The sequence below is a fragment of the Portunus trituberculatus genome, chromosome 20, assembly GCF_017591435.1.
Source record: "Portunus trituberculatus isolate SZX2019 chromosome 20, ASM1759143v1, whole genome shotgun sequence".
In the NCBI taxonomy this organism is placed as follows: Eukaryota; Metazoa; Arthropoda; class Malacostraca; order Decapoda; family Portunidae; genus Portunus; species Portunus trituberculatus.
Window position 1 is genome coordinate 17,081,790 of NC_059274.1, and position 12,529 is coordinate 17,094,318.

At 54.5% G+C, this 12,529-nt stretch overlaps 1 protein-coding gene across 9 annotated transcripts in view; it reads left to right on the forward strand.

Moving 5' to 3' along the window:
- Positions 1 to 12,529, forward strand: part of LOC123506585 (disco-interacting protein 2-like) — a 486,450-nt gene that overhangs the window by 298,317 nt on the left and 175,604 nt on the right. For 5 of the 9 annotated variants that reach the window (XM_045258801.1, XM_045258802.1, XM_045258803.1 and 2 more), the window contains exon 1: positions 6,046 to 7,215. The exons of the other annotated variants lie outside the window; for them this stretch is intronic. In XM_045258801.1, the coding sequence (XP_045114736.1) occupies positions 6,177 to 7,215 (1,039 nt within the window). In that variant the 5' untranslated portion in view covers positions 6,046 to 6,176. Of the gene's footprint in view, positions 1 to 6,045; positions 7,216 to 12,529 lie in introns of those variants that run through there. 9 annotated transcript variants of the gene reach the window in all.

Below are 12,529 nucleotides of genomic sequence, written 5' to 3' on the forward strand. Positions count from 1 at the left end.
CTACTACTACTACTACTACTACTACTACTACTACTACTACTACTACTACTTTCACCTTTACCACCACCACCACCACCACCACGACGACCACTACTACTACTACTACAATTTTCTCTTATTCATTGTCTCCTTATCGATTCTTTCCCTGTCTAATATTTACTCATGTCTTACCTTAAATTTACACATTTCATATTTACTCACCTATTAATATTACAGGTACGTGAAGCGCTGAGTCATCTGGTGCAGTGAGAGTCGTGGGTAGGTGAGTAAATTTAAGCCCTTGTTCAGTAAATGTGTATTAAAATATGCACTAATAAAAGGGAAAAAATATTAACTATAGCTTGTTTTAACTCCTTCATTACTGGGACACATTTTTTTTACCTTGAGATTTGTGATTAGACCATTTTATTGACATTAGGAAGGGTGTATGGGGGTCAGAAGATTAATGGTCAGAGTCTTCACTATTTTAATCCTCCAATTGAGTTTCTGAAGCTGTATAAAATCACCAAATGATAAGTTGAAGGAATATGGAAACGCGTCGTGGTACTGAAGGGGTTAAGAGTAATGAATGACTGAAGGGAATGAGAAACAAACAGGAAAGAAATGAAGGAGATGGAAATTAGATAAGATTGAAGGGAGAGAAGAGAAAGGGATGAAATAGAAGAGAGAGAACAATGATGAAGAGGAGGAAAGAAGGAAGGAGAAAAAATGTGATAGGATGAACAGTCAGGAAAGAAAGGAAGAAGGAGTAAGATTGAAGGAACAGAAGAGAAAAGGAAGAAATATAAGAGAAAGAACAATAAATTTAGGAAAAGAAGGAAAGGAGAAAATAAATAGGATGAGTTGAGAGAAGGAAAAGAAAAAGCAGATGAAGGAACAGAAAAGAATAGAAGAAAAGTACAATGGTTGAAGAAAAGAAAAAAAGGAAGAAAGGAAGGAAGGAAAATACAAATTACTTTCATTTTTCACTGGATACGCTTGGCAGTGAATGACGAAACCAGAGAGAGAGAGAGAGAGAGAGAGAGAGAGAGAGAGAGAGCACATAACAGGTTTTAGTAGTGAGAGGGTGTGGGTGAATGAATCAGAGGGAGAGAGGGAGGGTGGGGGGTGGAAGGTGCAGGTGGAGGGGTGGTGGAGGGGCGTGGGTGGACTGGTCAAGTAAGGAGGCTGTGTGGAGACCAGGTGGATGAGATAATAGATAATAGAAGAGGTGGATTGAGTGGATTGAGTGGATGACAAGACAGAAGAGGTTAAGGTAGTGGATTAAGTGGATGAAAAATGCTGCTGGATGTGGAGGAAATAGTGAAGTGGATGGGGGGATGGTGGAGGGGAGGATGTGGAGGAAGGTGGAGTGAAAAGGAGCAGCTGCAACTCACTATCTGAGGTGGATCTTTCGTGTCCAGAGGTGGAGGAGAAAGTGGTGTATCTCTCTCTCTCTCTCTCTCTCTCTCTCTCTCTCTCTCTCTCTCTCTCTCTCTCTCTCTCTCAGGCATTCTTTTTTTTTCTCTAAGTCACTCATTGCCACTCCCACACATGTCATGCCACACACACACACACACACACACACACACACACACACACACACACACACACACACACACACACACACACACACACACACACACACACACACACACACACCTGTATATTAAAGTGGCAGGGATTTACAGGCAAGAGTTAACAATAAAATCAAACATATCTCACTAATGCAGGAGGAGGACGAGGGAGGAGGAGGGAGGAGGGAGGAAGGGAGGTAGAGAGAGAGAGAGAGGGAAAGTGAAAGAGCCGTAGAATTGAAGCATTTTCCATTAGAGAGAGAGAGAGAGAGAGAGAGAGAGAGAGAGAGAGAGAGAGAGAGAGAGATAAGAGAAGCAGGAGTCAATAGGAGTGGCTGCCTAGCAACCCAACCAGGGACGAGAATGAACGAGGAGGAAGACCAGCAGGGAAACATGGAGGAGGAGGAGGAAGAGGAAGAAGAGGAGGAGGAGGAGGAGCAGGAGGAAGAAGAAGAAGAAGAGGAGGAGGAAGAAGAGGAGGAGGAGGAGGAGGAGGAGGAGGAGGAGGAGGAGGAGACTTTAATGAAGACGTAAGTGGTATTTTGCACGCAAGTAAGGAGAACAAGAAAATGGCTGTCATTGTTATGGGAGTAAGCCGCGGTGGACAAACTAGAGAGAGAGAGAGAGAGAGAGAGAGAGAGAGAGAGAGAGAGAGAGAGAGAACACCGACCTTCCAGCATCCTTCGGGGGTTGCCACAGGCTTCAAGATGGTGTCACACTCCAGGTTATGCTCTTCTTGCCTCCTCCTCCTCCTCCTCCTCCTCCTCCTCCTCCTCCTCCTCCTCCTCCTCCTCTAGTCAAGTCCGTCTCGCCCTCTCCTTATTACCCGTGCCCGCGCCGCGCCTCTCCGTCAGCTGTGTGTCATTCATGTATCGCTCTCTCGGTGACACTCATCCCTCGCCCCACCGTACCCAGGCCCGGCCCGCACCCACCTCACACCGCCCACCGCCTCGTCCCTTGGCGCGGTGTGTGGTGTGTGGTGTGCGGGTGTGTGGGTGTGGGTGTACTATACATGCATGTGTTTCGGTTGCTGTGTGGTGTGTGCGGTGGTATCAGATTGTGCTGTGTTGATTGTGTGTGTGTGTGTTAGGGGAAGGGATGATAGGTGTGTGGTGTGGTGGTTTATGTGTGGTGTGTGGTGTGGTGGTTTGTGTGTTGTGGTGTGTTGTAATGAGTGAATGTTGTGGAGTGCGTGGTGGATTCCTCAGGGTGCGCCGGTGGAGAGCACCGTGCCATAGATGCATCCCTCGGGAGATGCCACTGTCACCCTCCCCCTCCCTCCCACCTGTCCTGCCGTGTGCTCACCCTGGCGGACACACGCCTCCTGCAGTTTGACGCACTTGCAGTGCAGGGAGGACATGTGGCGGGGGCGGTGGGCGGCGTGGGCTGGCCGGCTGAGTGGGCTGGCAGGCTGGCAGGCGGCGCGGCGCGGCGGAGTGGCTGTGGCCTCGTGGAGGTGGACGGTCGGAGCAGGAGCGAAGGGAGGCAGTGAGCAGTGAGCAGTGTGGCCCCAGCCGTGGTGCAGGAAGCAGCGGAGGGAGCGTCGCGCTGCTCGCGGATTGTCGCGGTCTGTGTTGCGGTGCTCACCTGCCACCACTGTTTGCTACTGCACTCGTGACGAGGCCGTGGTCAGTGCCGAGGTGCGGCGCGTGGTAGTGTGTGGTGTGCAGTGCAGTGATTGTGTGGTGGTGAGCCTGATGTGTGATGCACGAGCACACAGTGAACAACTCAGCAGAGGTGACCACGGCCTGGTTTGGCCATCGGGCGTGCCTGTGCCCGCCGCTGTGGTGAGGTGTGGTGGTGATCACCGCAGGTGTGGCGCAGTGTGGCAGTGAGTGCAGCCCGTGCCAGCAGTGTACGCACTGGAGGATCATTGCAGTGTTGTGGTGAGGTGTATGCGGGAGTGCCTGTGCGGTGCCCACGCCTCGCAGTGCCGCCGGTCAGTGCTCGGAGCTCAGCCGCCCGTGTGCCGTCGCGGTGCTCACTGGGAACACAAAATGTCCAGTGCCGCTGAGTGCCAGCGTCTCCCCGGCTAACGGCGCCGCTCAGCTTTCTTCATCATTCTTTGAAGTGAAAATGAAAGACGTATCAGTGATTTGACAAGGCCGCCGCGACACCATCCACCAGACAGTGAGTGAGCGAGTGAGTTAGTGAGAGGAGTCGATGCTTCGGCTCTGGGCGGGTGTGACTCGAGTGCCACGCCTGAAGGTCGTGCTCGTGATGGCGGGGGTGTGAGCGTCAGCTGAGACTCTGTGGCGCGGCCATGAAGCCCCTCAGCCTGGAGGGCCTCAGGCGCCTGGTCCGCGGCGGCCGTGACAAGCAGGGACAACAGCAGCAGCAGCAACAGCAACAGCAACAGCAGCAGGACAACCACCACTTCCGGCGATCTAGTTCCTTCAAGAGGGCGTCGCTGCGTCGCTCTGCCCGCCGTCATGAGAAGATCACGCTGCCCAACGGCCTGGTGGTCAAGACCTCGGCCCTGCAGCGCAAGTCATCCGTGTCCAGCGATGAGCGGCGCGACGACGGCTATTCCACAGACGGCGGCGAGGCGGGCGGCGGCTACGGCCCGGCTTCCACGGGCCTGCCGCGGCGGGTCATCACGTACGACGAGTGGCGAGTGGCGGTGAGTGACGAAGACTCGTTCAAGCGCACGGACGAGTCGCTGCCCTCCACGCTGTCCACCAACAAGCTGTCGTCGCTGGACTCCGGTGTGCGTCACTCACTCGACTCCAAGAAGAAGTTCAGCATTGAGTCCACCAAGCGCCTGAGTCTGGACCGCCGCAAGACCCTGGGCGTGGAGGGCGGCGCCCCGCTGGCCTCATGCGGCTCGCCGTCCCCCGCCCGGGACCCACACCGAGGCCTCGACACCAACTTCCGGCGCAGTGTGTCCGCCGAGTCCCCGGTGCCACCGCTCAGGATCAAAAGCCTTCTGGGCTCCCCTCGCGTGGCACCCAAGACCCGCGAGCCGCCCACCACCCCCGCCCGCTCCCTCCACAACACCCCCAGTCGAACCCGCGCCTGCCAGCCGGTCTCGGCGCCGCCCACGCCCGGCAAGAGCCAGGTGCACCGGCTCACCGGACCGCTCACGCCCACGCACCAGCTGCGAGCGTCATGGCACGAACGCGAGGCGCGGCGCTGCGCCGTGCACCTCCCTCCGGGATCGCCCAAGATGGTGGCGGAGGTCAAAGCTCAGGGAAGCCCCAAGCCGCAGAGCCGCTGGTCCGCCTTGTTCTCCGGCAGCTTCTTCTCCCGCTCGCCCAGCAAGAAGAACCAGCAGCAACAACAACAACAGCAGCAGCAGCAGCAGCAGCAACAACTACTGGAGGCCAAGCAGCTGGAGGAGCAGCGTCGCCTGCAGGAACAGCTGGAGATGGAGAAACAGCAGCAGTATTACTTCCACCACAGCCCGGTGCTGTGTGGCGGCTCCCCGGCACTCATGCGCCAGCGCTCTGTCAACTCCTGTGAGTCTCCGTCCTTGTTGCGCCACAACGGCGCCGCCACCATCAACCCCGGCGGCGGCCCTGTTAGCCTAGGCGGTTACGGCGTGGCCCGTGCCCAGGGTGGGCCACGCCCCAGGACTGACTTCAACACCAGTGGGCCTCGCAGCCTGGGCGTGACGCCTGGCTACGGCAGCCCCTCGGCCATCCCGCGTCACATGGTGTTGGAAGCGTCCCCGCTGCACCGGCCGCTGCCGCGCGAGCCTGGCACTCCGGGGCGGCACGTCCCGCACGATGTGACGCGCCGCCTCTCCTACGAGGCTGGTCCGCCCGGACGGCAGCTATCACACGACTCCAGCCCTCTGCGCCAGGGGTCGTACGAGTACGGCCCGTACAGCCGCCAGACGTCCCATGATTCATCCTCTGTGAACCGCCAGATCTCCAACGAGTCGTCCAGCCTCAGCCAGCAGCTCTCCCACGACTCCGGCCTCGCCAGCCGCCAGGTGTCCTACAACTCGTCGCCGTTGACGCAGCGCTTGGCGCGTGATCCTCAGTACGCAGCGCGGCAGGTGTCCCTGGACAGTGGCCCACGCAGCCTACAGATGGGACCTGAGTCGGGCCACTTCAGCCGCCAGGCGTCACACGAGCTGGTCCTATACAGCCGCCAGCTGTCCCAGGAGTCGCGGCAGCTGGGTCACCAGGGCGTGCTGGACTACGCGGCGCTCAACCGGCCGCTGCCTCCAGAGCCACCGCCCGGCGTCAGGCAGCTGCCGCACGACCCCAGCCGCCACTACTACGACGTGCCGGTTCTGACCCGCCACCTGTCCCACGAGCCCACCGCGCCCCCCTCGCCCGCCCTGCTGCAGCGCCACCGCTCAATCCCCCCCTCAGGCCTCCATTCCCCCGTGCTGCGGCCGCGGCCCCTTTCTTCGCCTCCCGCCACGCACTCCCTCAAAGCCCTACAGGTGCTGGGCGAGGCCTCCAGCGTGGTCAACACCTCCCAGTTCTACCCTGGCAAGCTGGCGGGCGGCATGGCCTCCATAGCCTCCATGGCGGTCCGCTCCTCCTCAGGCGACAGGGTGTCTTCCCATGCAAGCTCACAAGAACGGCCTGTCCCGCCCATTCCACCCGTCCTCCCGTCCCGCCCGTTCCGCCCCACCGCCCACGGACGCCCGTGTCCGTGATGTGCCACACCGTCCACCCTGGTCGCCCCGTATCCCTGGCCATGGCCGTGCCGCCTCCTAGCGCCCCGCCCTGCACACAACCCAGCGCCCCGCCTTGCCCTGACCTGATCAGCCCCGCCAGCGTCACCAGCGAGGCTTCCAGCAGGGCGGGACGGAGGAAGCGCGGCCCGGGGCTCATCGTGGGCCGGTCTGTGTGGCTGTCCCGCTCCGCCTCGGGCAGGTCCTCCAGGAAGGCGCGGCGAGCCAAGAAGGCGACGCCGCAGGTGCAACGACAGCAGCAGGTGGAGGAGCTGGACGAACGGGTCCCTGGCCGTGCGGGTGGCGCCCTAGGGCCTGAGGCCTACCAGTCCCTGAGGGAACCCAATAGCTCCATGCCGGTGTTCGTGCCTCCGCAGCGGCGCCGCTCCTCGGGCACCATCAAGCTGAACAACACGCTGCTGCGGCGCCTGGATGTGCCGGAGATCCGCACGGCCCACACCCACCTGCTCATGCCGCTTAGCCAGCCGGTGGGCTCCCATCTGGTGGACGGCAGGAGCCAGAAGGCGGCGCAGTGGGTGCGGTCGATGCTGGAAGAGGAGGAGGATGGAGGGGTGAGGGACACCAACAGTGAGCCTGGTGGTGCCAAGTTTGCGGTGCGGCAGCGTGCCAGGAAGCCCAAGTCTGAGCCCAACACCGCGCGCCTCAACGTCAGGCTCAGCAAGAACCCGGACCTGATCTTGAAGGCGCTGTCGGCGCTGGCCAAGCTGGGCAGGTCGCGGCAGGAGCAGGATCAGCCCAGCGAGGCCGCCAACGAGCGCATCATCACTCAGCTGCTGCTGCGGGACCTGAGCAGCGGCAGGTGCTACTCTAGGGACGGCTCCAGGCTGGGCAGCGCCGAGTCCCTGGGCGACTCTCAGGTCAGCAGTCGCGGCAGCAGCGGTGCCGCGCGCCCCAGCCGCCGCGTCCGCCGGAAAAAATCAACCAAGCGTCACCCGAGCGTGCCGGCGTACCCGTCCTGGCGACGCACGCCCCGCCTGCGCTCACCGCGCGGAAATCCTGGTGAGTGTGAGCGATGACGCTGCGCCGAAGGGGCTGGCAGGTGGTGGGGAGACTGCTGACCTAATGTCTGCCCACCGCGCGTCTCGGGGCCGTGTGCATCTCATGAAGGGTGTGTGTGTGTGTGTGTGTGTGTGTGTGTGTGTGTGTGTGTGTTGAGGGAGGCAACGTCATGGCAGGCAGTGTGTGAAGGCTTGGTGAAGTGCAGGGGTGCGGGGTGTGTGCTGTGCCTGTGTGTGCTGTGAGGGGCGCCACAGAAAGAGGGGAGTGGAAGGGAAACGGATGTCTGTTTCTGTGTCCTGCCTCAGTATTTCCCTCACCCGCCTCGCTCACTCGCCGCACTGACCTACCTCACGCCGTGCCTCGCTCGCCTCCTGTCCTGTCGCCTGCCCTGCCTCCCCTCCCCTGCCTCGCCTCCCCTTCCTTATCCAGCCCCGCATCACCACGCCCCGCCCCGCCCCGCCGCCACAGTCACTTGAATAACTTTCAATAACTAATATGGGGCATCATGTTCTATTGTCTTTATTATTATTATTATTATTATTATTATTATTGTTGTTGTTGTTGTTGTTGTTGTTGTTGTTGTTATTGTTATTAAAAAACTCAAAATTATATTATTATCCTCCTCCTCCTCCTCCTCCTCCTCCTCCTCCTCCTCCTCCTCCTCCTCCGGCTTCTCCAAACTCCCTAACTCTTGTCATTGAAAAGTTGAAAATTCAACCAATTGTTAACTTAATTTGGTTTGGCGCGTCCACACACACACACACACACACACACACACACACACACACACACACACACACACACACACACACACACACACACACACACACACACACACACACACACACACACACACACACACACAGAGAGAGAGAGAGAGAGAGAGAGAGAGAGAGAGAGAGAGAGAGGGTGGGGAGGCACTGTCGTAATTTCCACAACAGTGAAACATGATTTTTTTTTGCACTCTCTCTCTCTCTCTCTCTCTCTCTCTCTCTCTCTCTCTCTCTCTCTCTCTCTCTCTCTCTCTCTCTCTCTCTCTGCAAATTTTTCTTTCCTTGTGACTTTTCTTTTCCCTCCTCCTCCTCCTCCTCCTCCTCCTCCTCCTCCTCCTCCTCCTCCTCCTCCTCCCAAATTGAATAATGCATTTCACCTTAATGAGTTTTCCTAGAAGTTTGTCTCATAATTTGGGGAGGCGAAGGAGTGTAGGGAGCGCCGCGCCCGCTTAATTAATGCCTGGAGGTGAAGGGGGGGTGGAAGGATGTGGGAGGGGTGGGGAGGGTAGTTGTGTGTTGACTGCTTGAAGGAATAGTGAGATGAAAGGACTGGGATGAATAGGGGGGGGAGTAGTTGGGTGATGGGGAGATGGTGAGGGCGTGGTAGGATGATGGGAGAGAGAGGGAGTGATGGGAGAAGATGGTTAGGAGGTGATGGGAGACGATGTTAGGGGTGATAGGGAGGGATGGTGATGGGGAGATGATGGTCAGGGAGGGATAGGGGGGGTGTTCAGGGGGGGGAAGGTAATTAGGCCGAGATACATGTAACTGTGGATGGGAAAGGACTGTTGGAGGTAGGTGGAGATGAGAAGCAGTCTCCATTGTATTAAAAAAAACGTCTTTTGAGGAAGAAGAAAGGGAGGAGGAGGAGGAGGAGGAGGAAGAGACTGTGGAATGATTGTGTGGAGACAGTGGAGAGCAGTGTCATAATGCTAAAAAGATGGAGAATATGATGCAGTGGAGGAGGAAGAAGAGGAAGAGGAGGACGTAAACTAGAGAGAAGAGAGGTGGATGAGGAGGAGGAAAGGCAGTAAGGAGGTGTAGAGTACCGGAATAAGGAGGGAGAAGGAGGTAGACTAGAATAGAACGAGGAGGAAGAGGAGGAGGAGGAGGAGGAGGAGGTGAAGGTGCAAAGTAACAGCATCAATAGTAAAAGAAAAAGGGAACAAGAGGATGAGGAGTAAGAGATGGGAGGTAGAGGCGTGGGCGCGGCAGTTGAAGCAGAGGCGGTGGCGGGGGCGGCATGGCAGATTGAGGCGTGGACAGGAGTAGTGGTGCCCGGCGTTAAAAGCTTAAAGGGAAGGCGGCGGCACAGGAGGCAGAAGCGGCAGGAGCGGCAGGCGAGACTCGTGCAGTGTTGGTTCCCTCCCTGAGATTCACGAGGATATAAAACAGCAACCCCGCCCGGCTCCCCTCAGTGTCCAGGCAGCCACGGGGCGGTACACTCACGTCCTGTCCTGCCCTGCCCTGCCCTGTTCTCCCCGGCCCCCTCGCATGCAAATGTTGTGACCGTCCCGTGTTTGTTTATATTTGACGCGACCTTCGTGGAGGGAGAGAGAGGAAGGGAAGGGACGGGCTGGAGGAAAAGCTGGAGTGTGTGTGTGTGTGTGTGTGTGTGTGTGTGTGTGTGTGTGTGTGTGTGTGTGTGCAGTGAGGGAGAGAATTTAGTGTTGGTGGAAGAGGATGCGAAAAAGAGTAAGAGTAAGAGGAGAATTTAAAGAGGAGGAAAGGAAGAGAAAGCGAAGGACAAGGAAGAGGGGGCGAAAATAAGAGGACGAGAGGAAGAGGAAGATGACGATAAGGAGAGAAAGGAAATAAGATTAAGAGGAGGAGGAGGAGGAGGAAGACAAGAGGAAGAGGAGAAAAGCATTACATCAGCATTACAGTAAGAACAAGATCACAGGAAGAGGAAGAAGAGGACAAGGATAGACTAAAAGACGAGTACAGGAAGAGAAGGAGGAAGATGAGAGGAGGAAAATGAAGACAAGACAAAAGACTCGAGGAAGAAGACGAAGGAGAACAAGAGGAGGAGGAATACAAAGGAATACAAAGGAAAGCCAAACAGCAACAGACCTGTTGGTCCTTTCGAGGCTGTTTGGTAACTACTTCTAACTGGCTACAGATAAGAGAGACAGGACAGTACAGGAGAAGGCTCCTCCCCACCCACCACTCCCTCCAGCTTTCGCTGGCATGGAAAATAGCTTGGAAAAGTACCATGCAGTATGGAAAAAACTGACATGGAATTTTCACAGGAAAGGATGAAAGGAGATTCTATTATTCACCCTACGGTGAACTCTACATATCTATCTATAAGGTTAATATAGTATCATGTTTAATTATTCAGACAAGAGAAATTATTCAGACAAGAAGAGAAGGAGGAGGAGGAGGAGGAAAAAGAAGAAGAAGAAGAAGAAGAAGAAGAAGAAGAAGAAGAAGAAGAAGAAGAAGAGGAGGAGGAGGAAGAGGAGGAGGAGGAGGAGGAGGAGGAGGAGGAGGAGGAGGAGGACAGAGTATATTTGTGCGTCCTTAATAGCGGTCATTCTTCAGTGAGCAGCTTAACACAGTCACGATAAATCAGGGGCCTCTCACTTCACACCTGAGAGAGAGAGAGAGAGAGAGAGAGAGAATGTTGAACTGTTATGAGTGCAGGACATGGAGAAAGGGAGGAAGGGGTGTGTGAAAGAGTGAGAGAGAATTGTGAGACTGAAGGATGAGAGAGAGAGAGAGAGAGAGAGAGAGAGAGAGAGAGAGAGAGAGAGAGAGAGAGAGAGACTAGGATGACCATGTAATTAGAGTGACTGTGACAGTAAAAGAGTGAGACAATAATGTGAGAGAGTGAGAGAATAGTGTGAAAGTGAAAGAGAGAGAGAGAGAGAGAGAGAGAGAGAGAGAGAGAGAGAGAGAGAGAGAGAGAGAGAGAATTGTGTAAAAAGTGATAATAGTGATAGAGTGAGAGAATAGTGTGGAAGAGTGAGAGAATAAGAGAATATTGTGAAAGAGAGAGAGAGATTAATGAGAGTGAAAGAGAGTGAGTGAGTGAGGAGAGGAGACTAGCATGACCTTTCAGCGTGGCATCAAGTGTCGTGTAGCGCCTCGCCAAGCCCAGTCGTAGCGAGGCCTTACCTGGCGGCTACCTGGGCGGGGCGTGCTCAGGTGTGGCCAGGTGTGGTAAGTGGCAGCTGCACCGGCCTGTCCACTCCCACCCACTCACACAAAGGCTGCAGGAATACGTTAGGTTAGGTTAGACTACGTTGGGTTGGGTTGGGTTAGGTTAGGTTAGGTTAGGATAGGATTAGACAAAATTGAATTGGGTTGGGTTAGGTTAGGTTAAGTTAATGTTAGACTGGGTTAGGCTAAGATTAGACAAAGTTAGATTGGGTTAGGTTGCGTTAGGTTAGGTTAGACTAGCTTAGGTTAAGTTGAATAATGTTAGACTGGGTTAGGCTAAGATTAGACTAAGTTAGATTGGGTTGGGTTAAGTTAGATCAAGTTAGTTGAGTTATGCTAGGTTGTTAGGTTAGGTTAGGTGAGGTTATGCTAGTTTAAGTTAGGTTAGGTGAGGTTTGAGTTAGGCTAGTTTAAGTTAGGTTAGGTTAGGTTACGTTAGGTCAGGTTAAGTTAAGGCTAGGTTAGGTCAGGTTAGGTTAGGTTAGGTCTATACGTGACAGGGCTTGTTTAGAATGTTTACCTTTTTCATCTCGTCATTGTCGTTTATCATTTTGTCTAATCTAACGTTCTCTCTCTCTCTCTCTCTCTCTCTCTCTCTCTCTCTCTCTCTCTCTCTCTCTCTCTCTCTCTCTCTCTCTCTCTCTCTCTCTCTCAACACCAACAGTCTGATTAGTGAGTCCCTTCCATTCATCTACCACTTTATTTGGGAACCTGTTTATTATCTCCCTTTTTTCTTCTTTTTTTTTTTTTTTTTGTCTCAATTTATGAAAGATGAACCCGTTATTTCTTGTCCCTACTTCACTACCTTTGCCTTACGTTGCTTGTCTTGGCGTGGCTTACTGTACCAAAGCTTATATATAATTCAGGCTTACCTTACTGGGCCTGATTGGATTTTACCTTAATTTATCTTACTATACTTTGCTTTACCTTATATTAACTTAGCTTACTTAATCTTGCCTTACCTTGACTTATTCTCCCTTACCTTACCTTACCTTACCTTGTCTATACTCACCTCACCTCACCTCACCTCACCTCCGAACGCCATCTAAACCCCACGTAACTTAACCAAAATCTGGAAAAAAAAACTCCGCGATTTGTTTTCACTCGAGCAGGGAAAGTCTTGCACACACTCGCCTCAGCTGACCCTAATGAGATAACGAGTCAGAATTAATAAGGTAATTAGCGGGACCTTACGAGTGTTTGCCGGGGGGAAAGGAAGGAGCGAAAGGACCCTGGGAAGGATTCTGCCACTTCAAGGACTTTCTTTTACCTGTCTCTTTCATGAAGGTGTTAGTAGGAGGTAGCTAGTAGGATTTGTTAACCCCTTCAGTACTGGGACACATTTTTTATTGTGAGTTTTGAGTATGATTGGA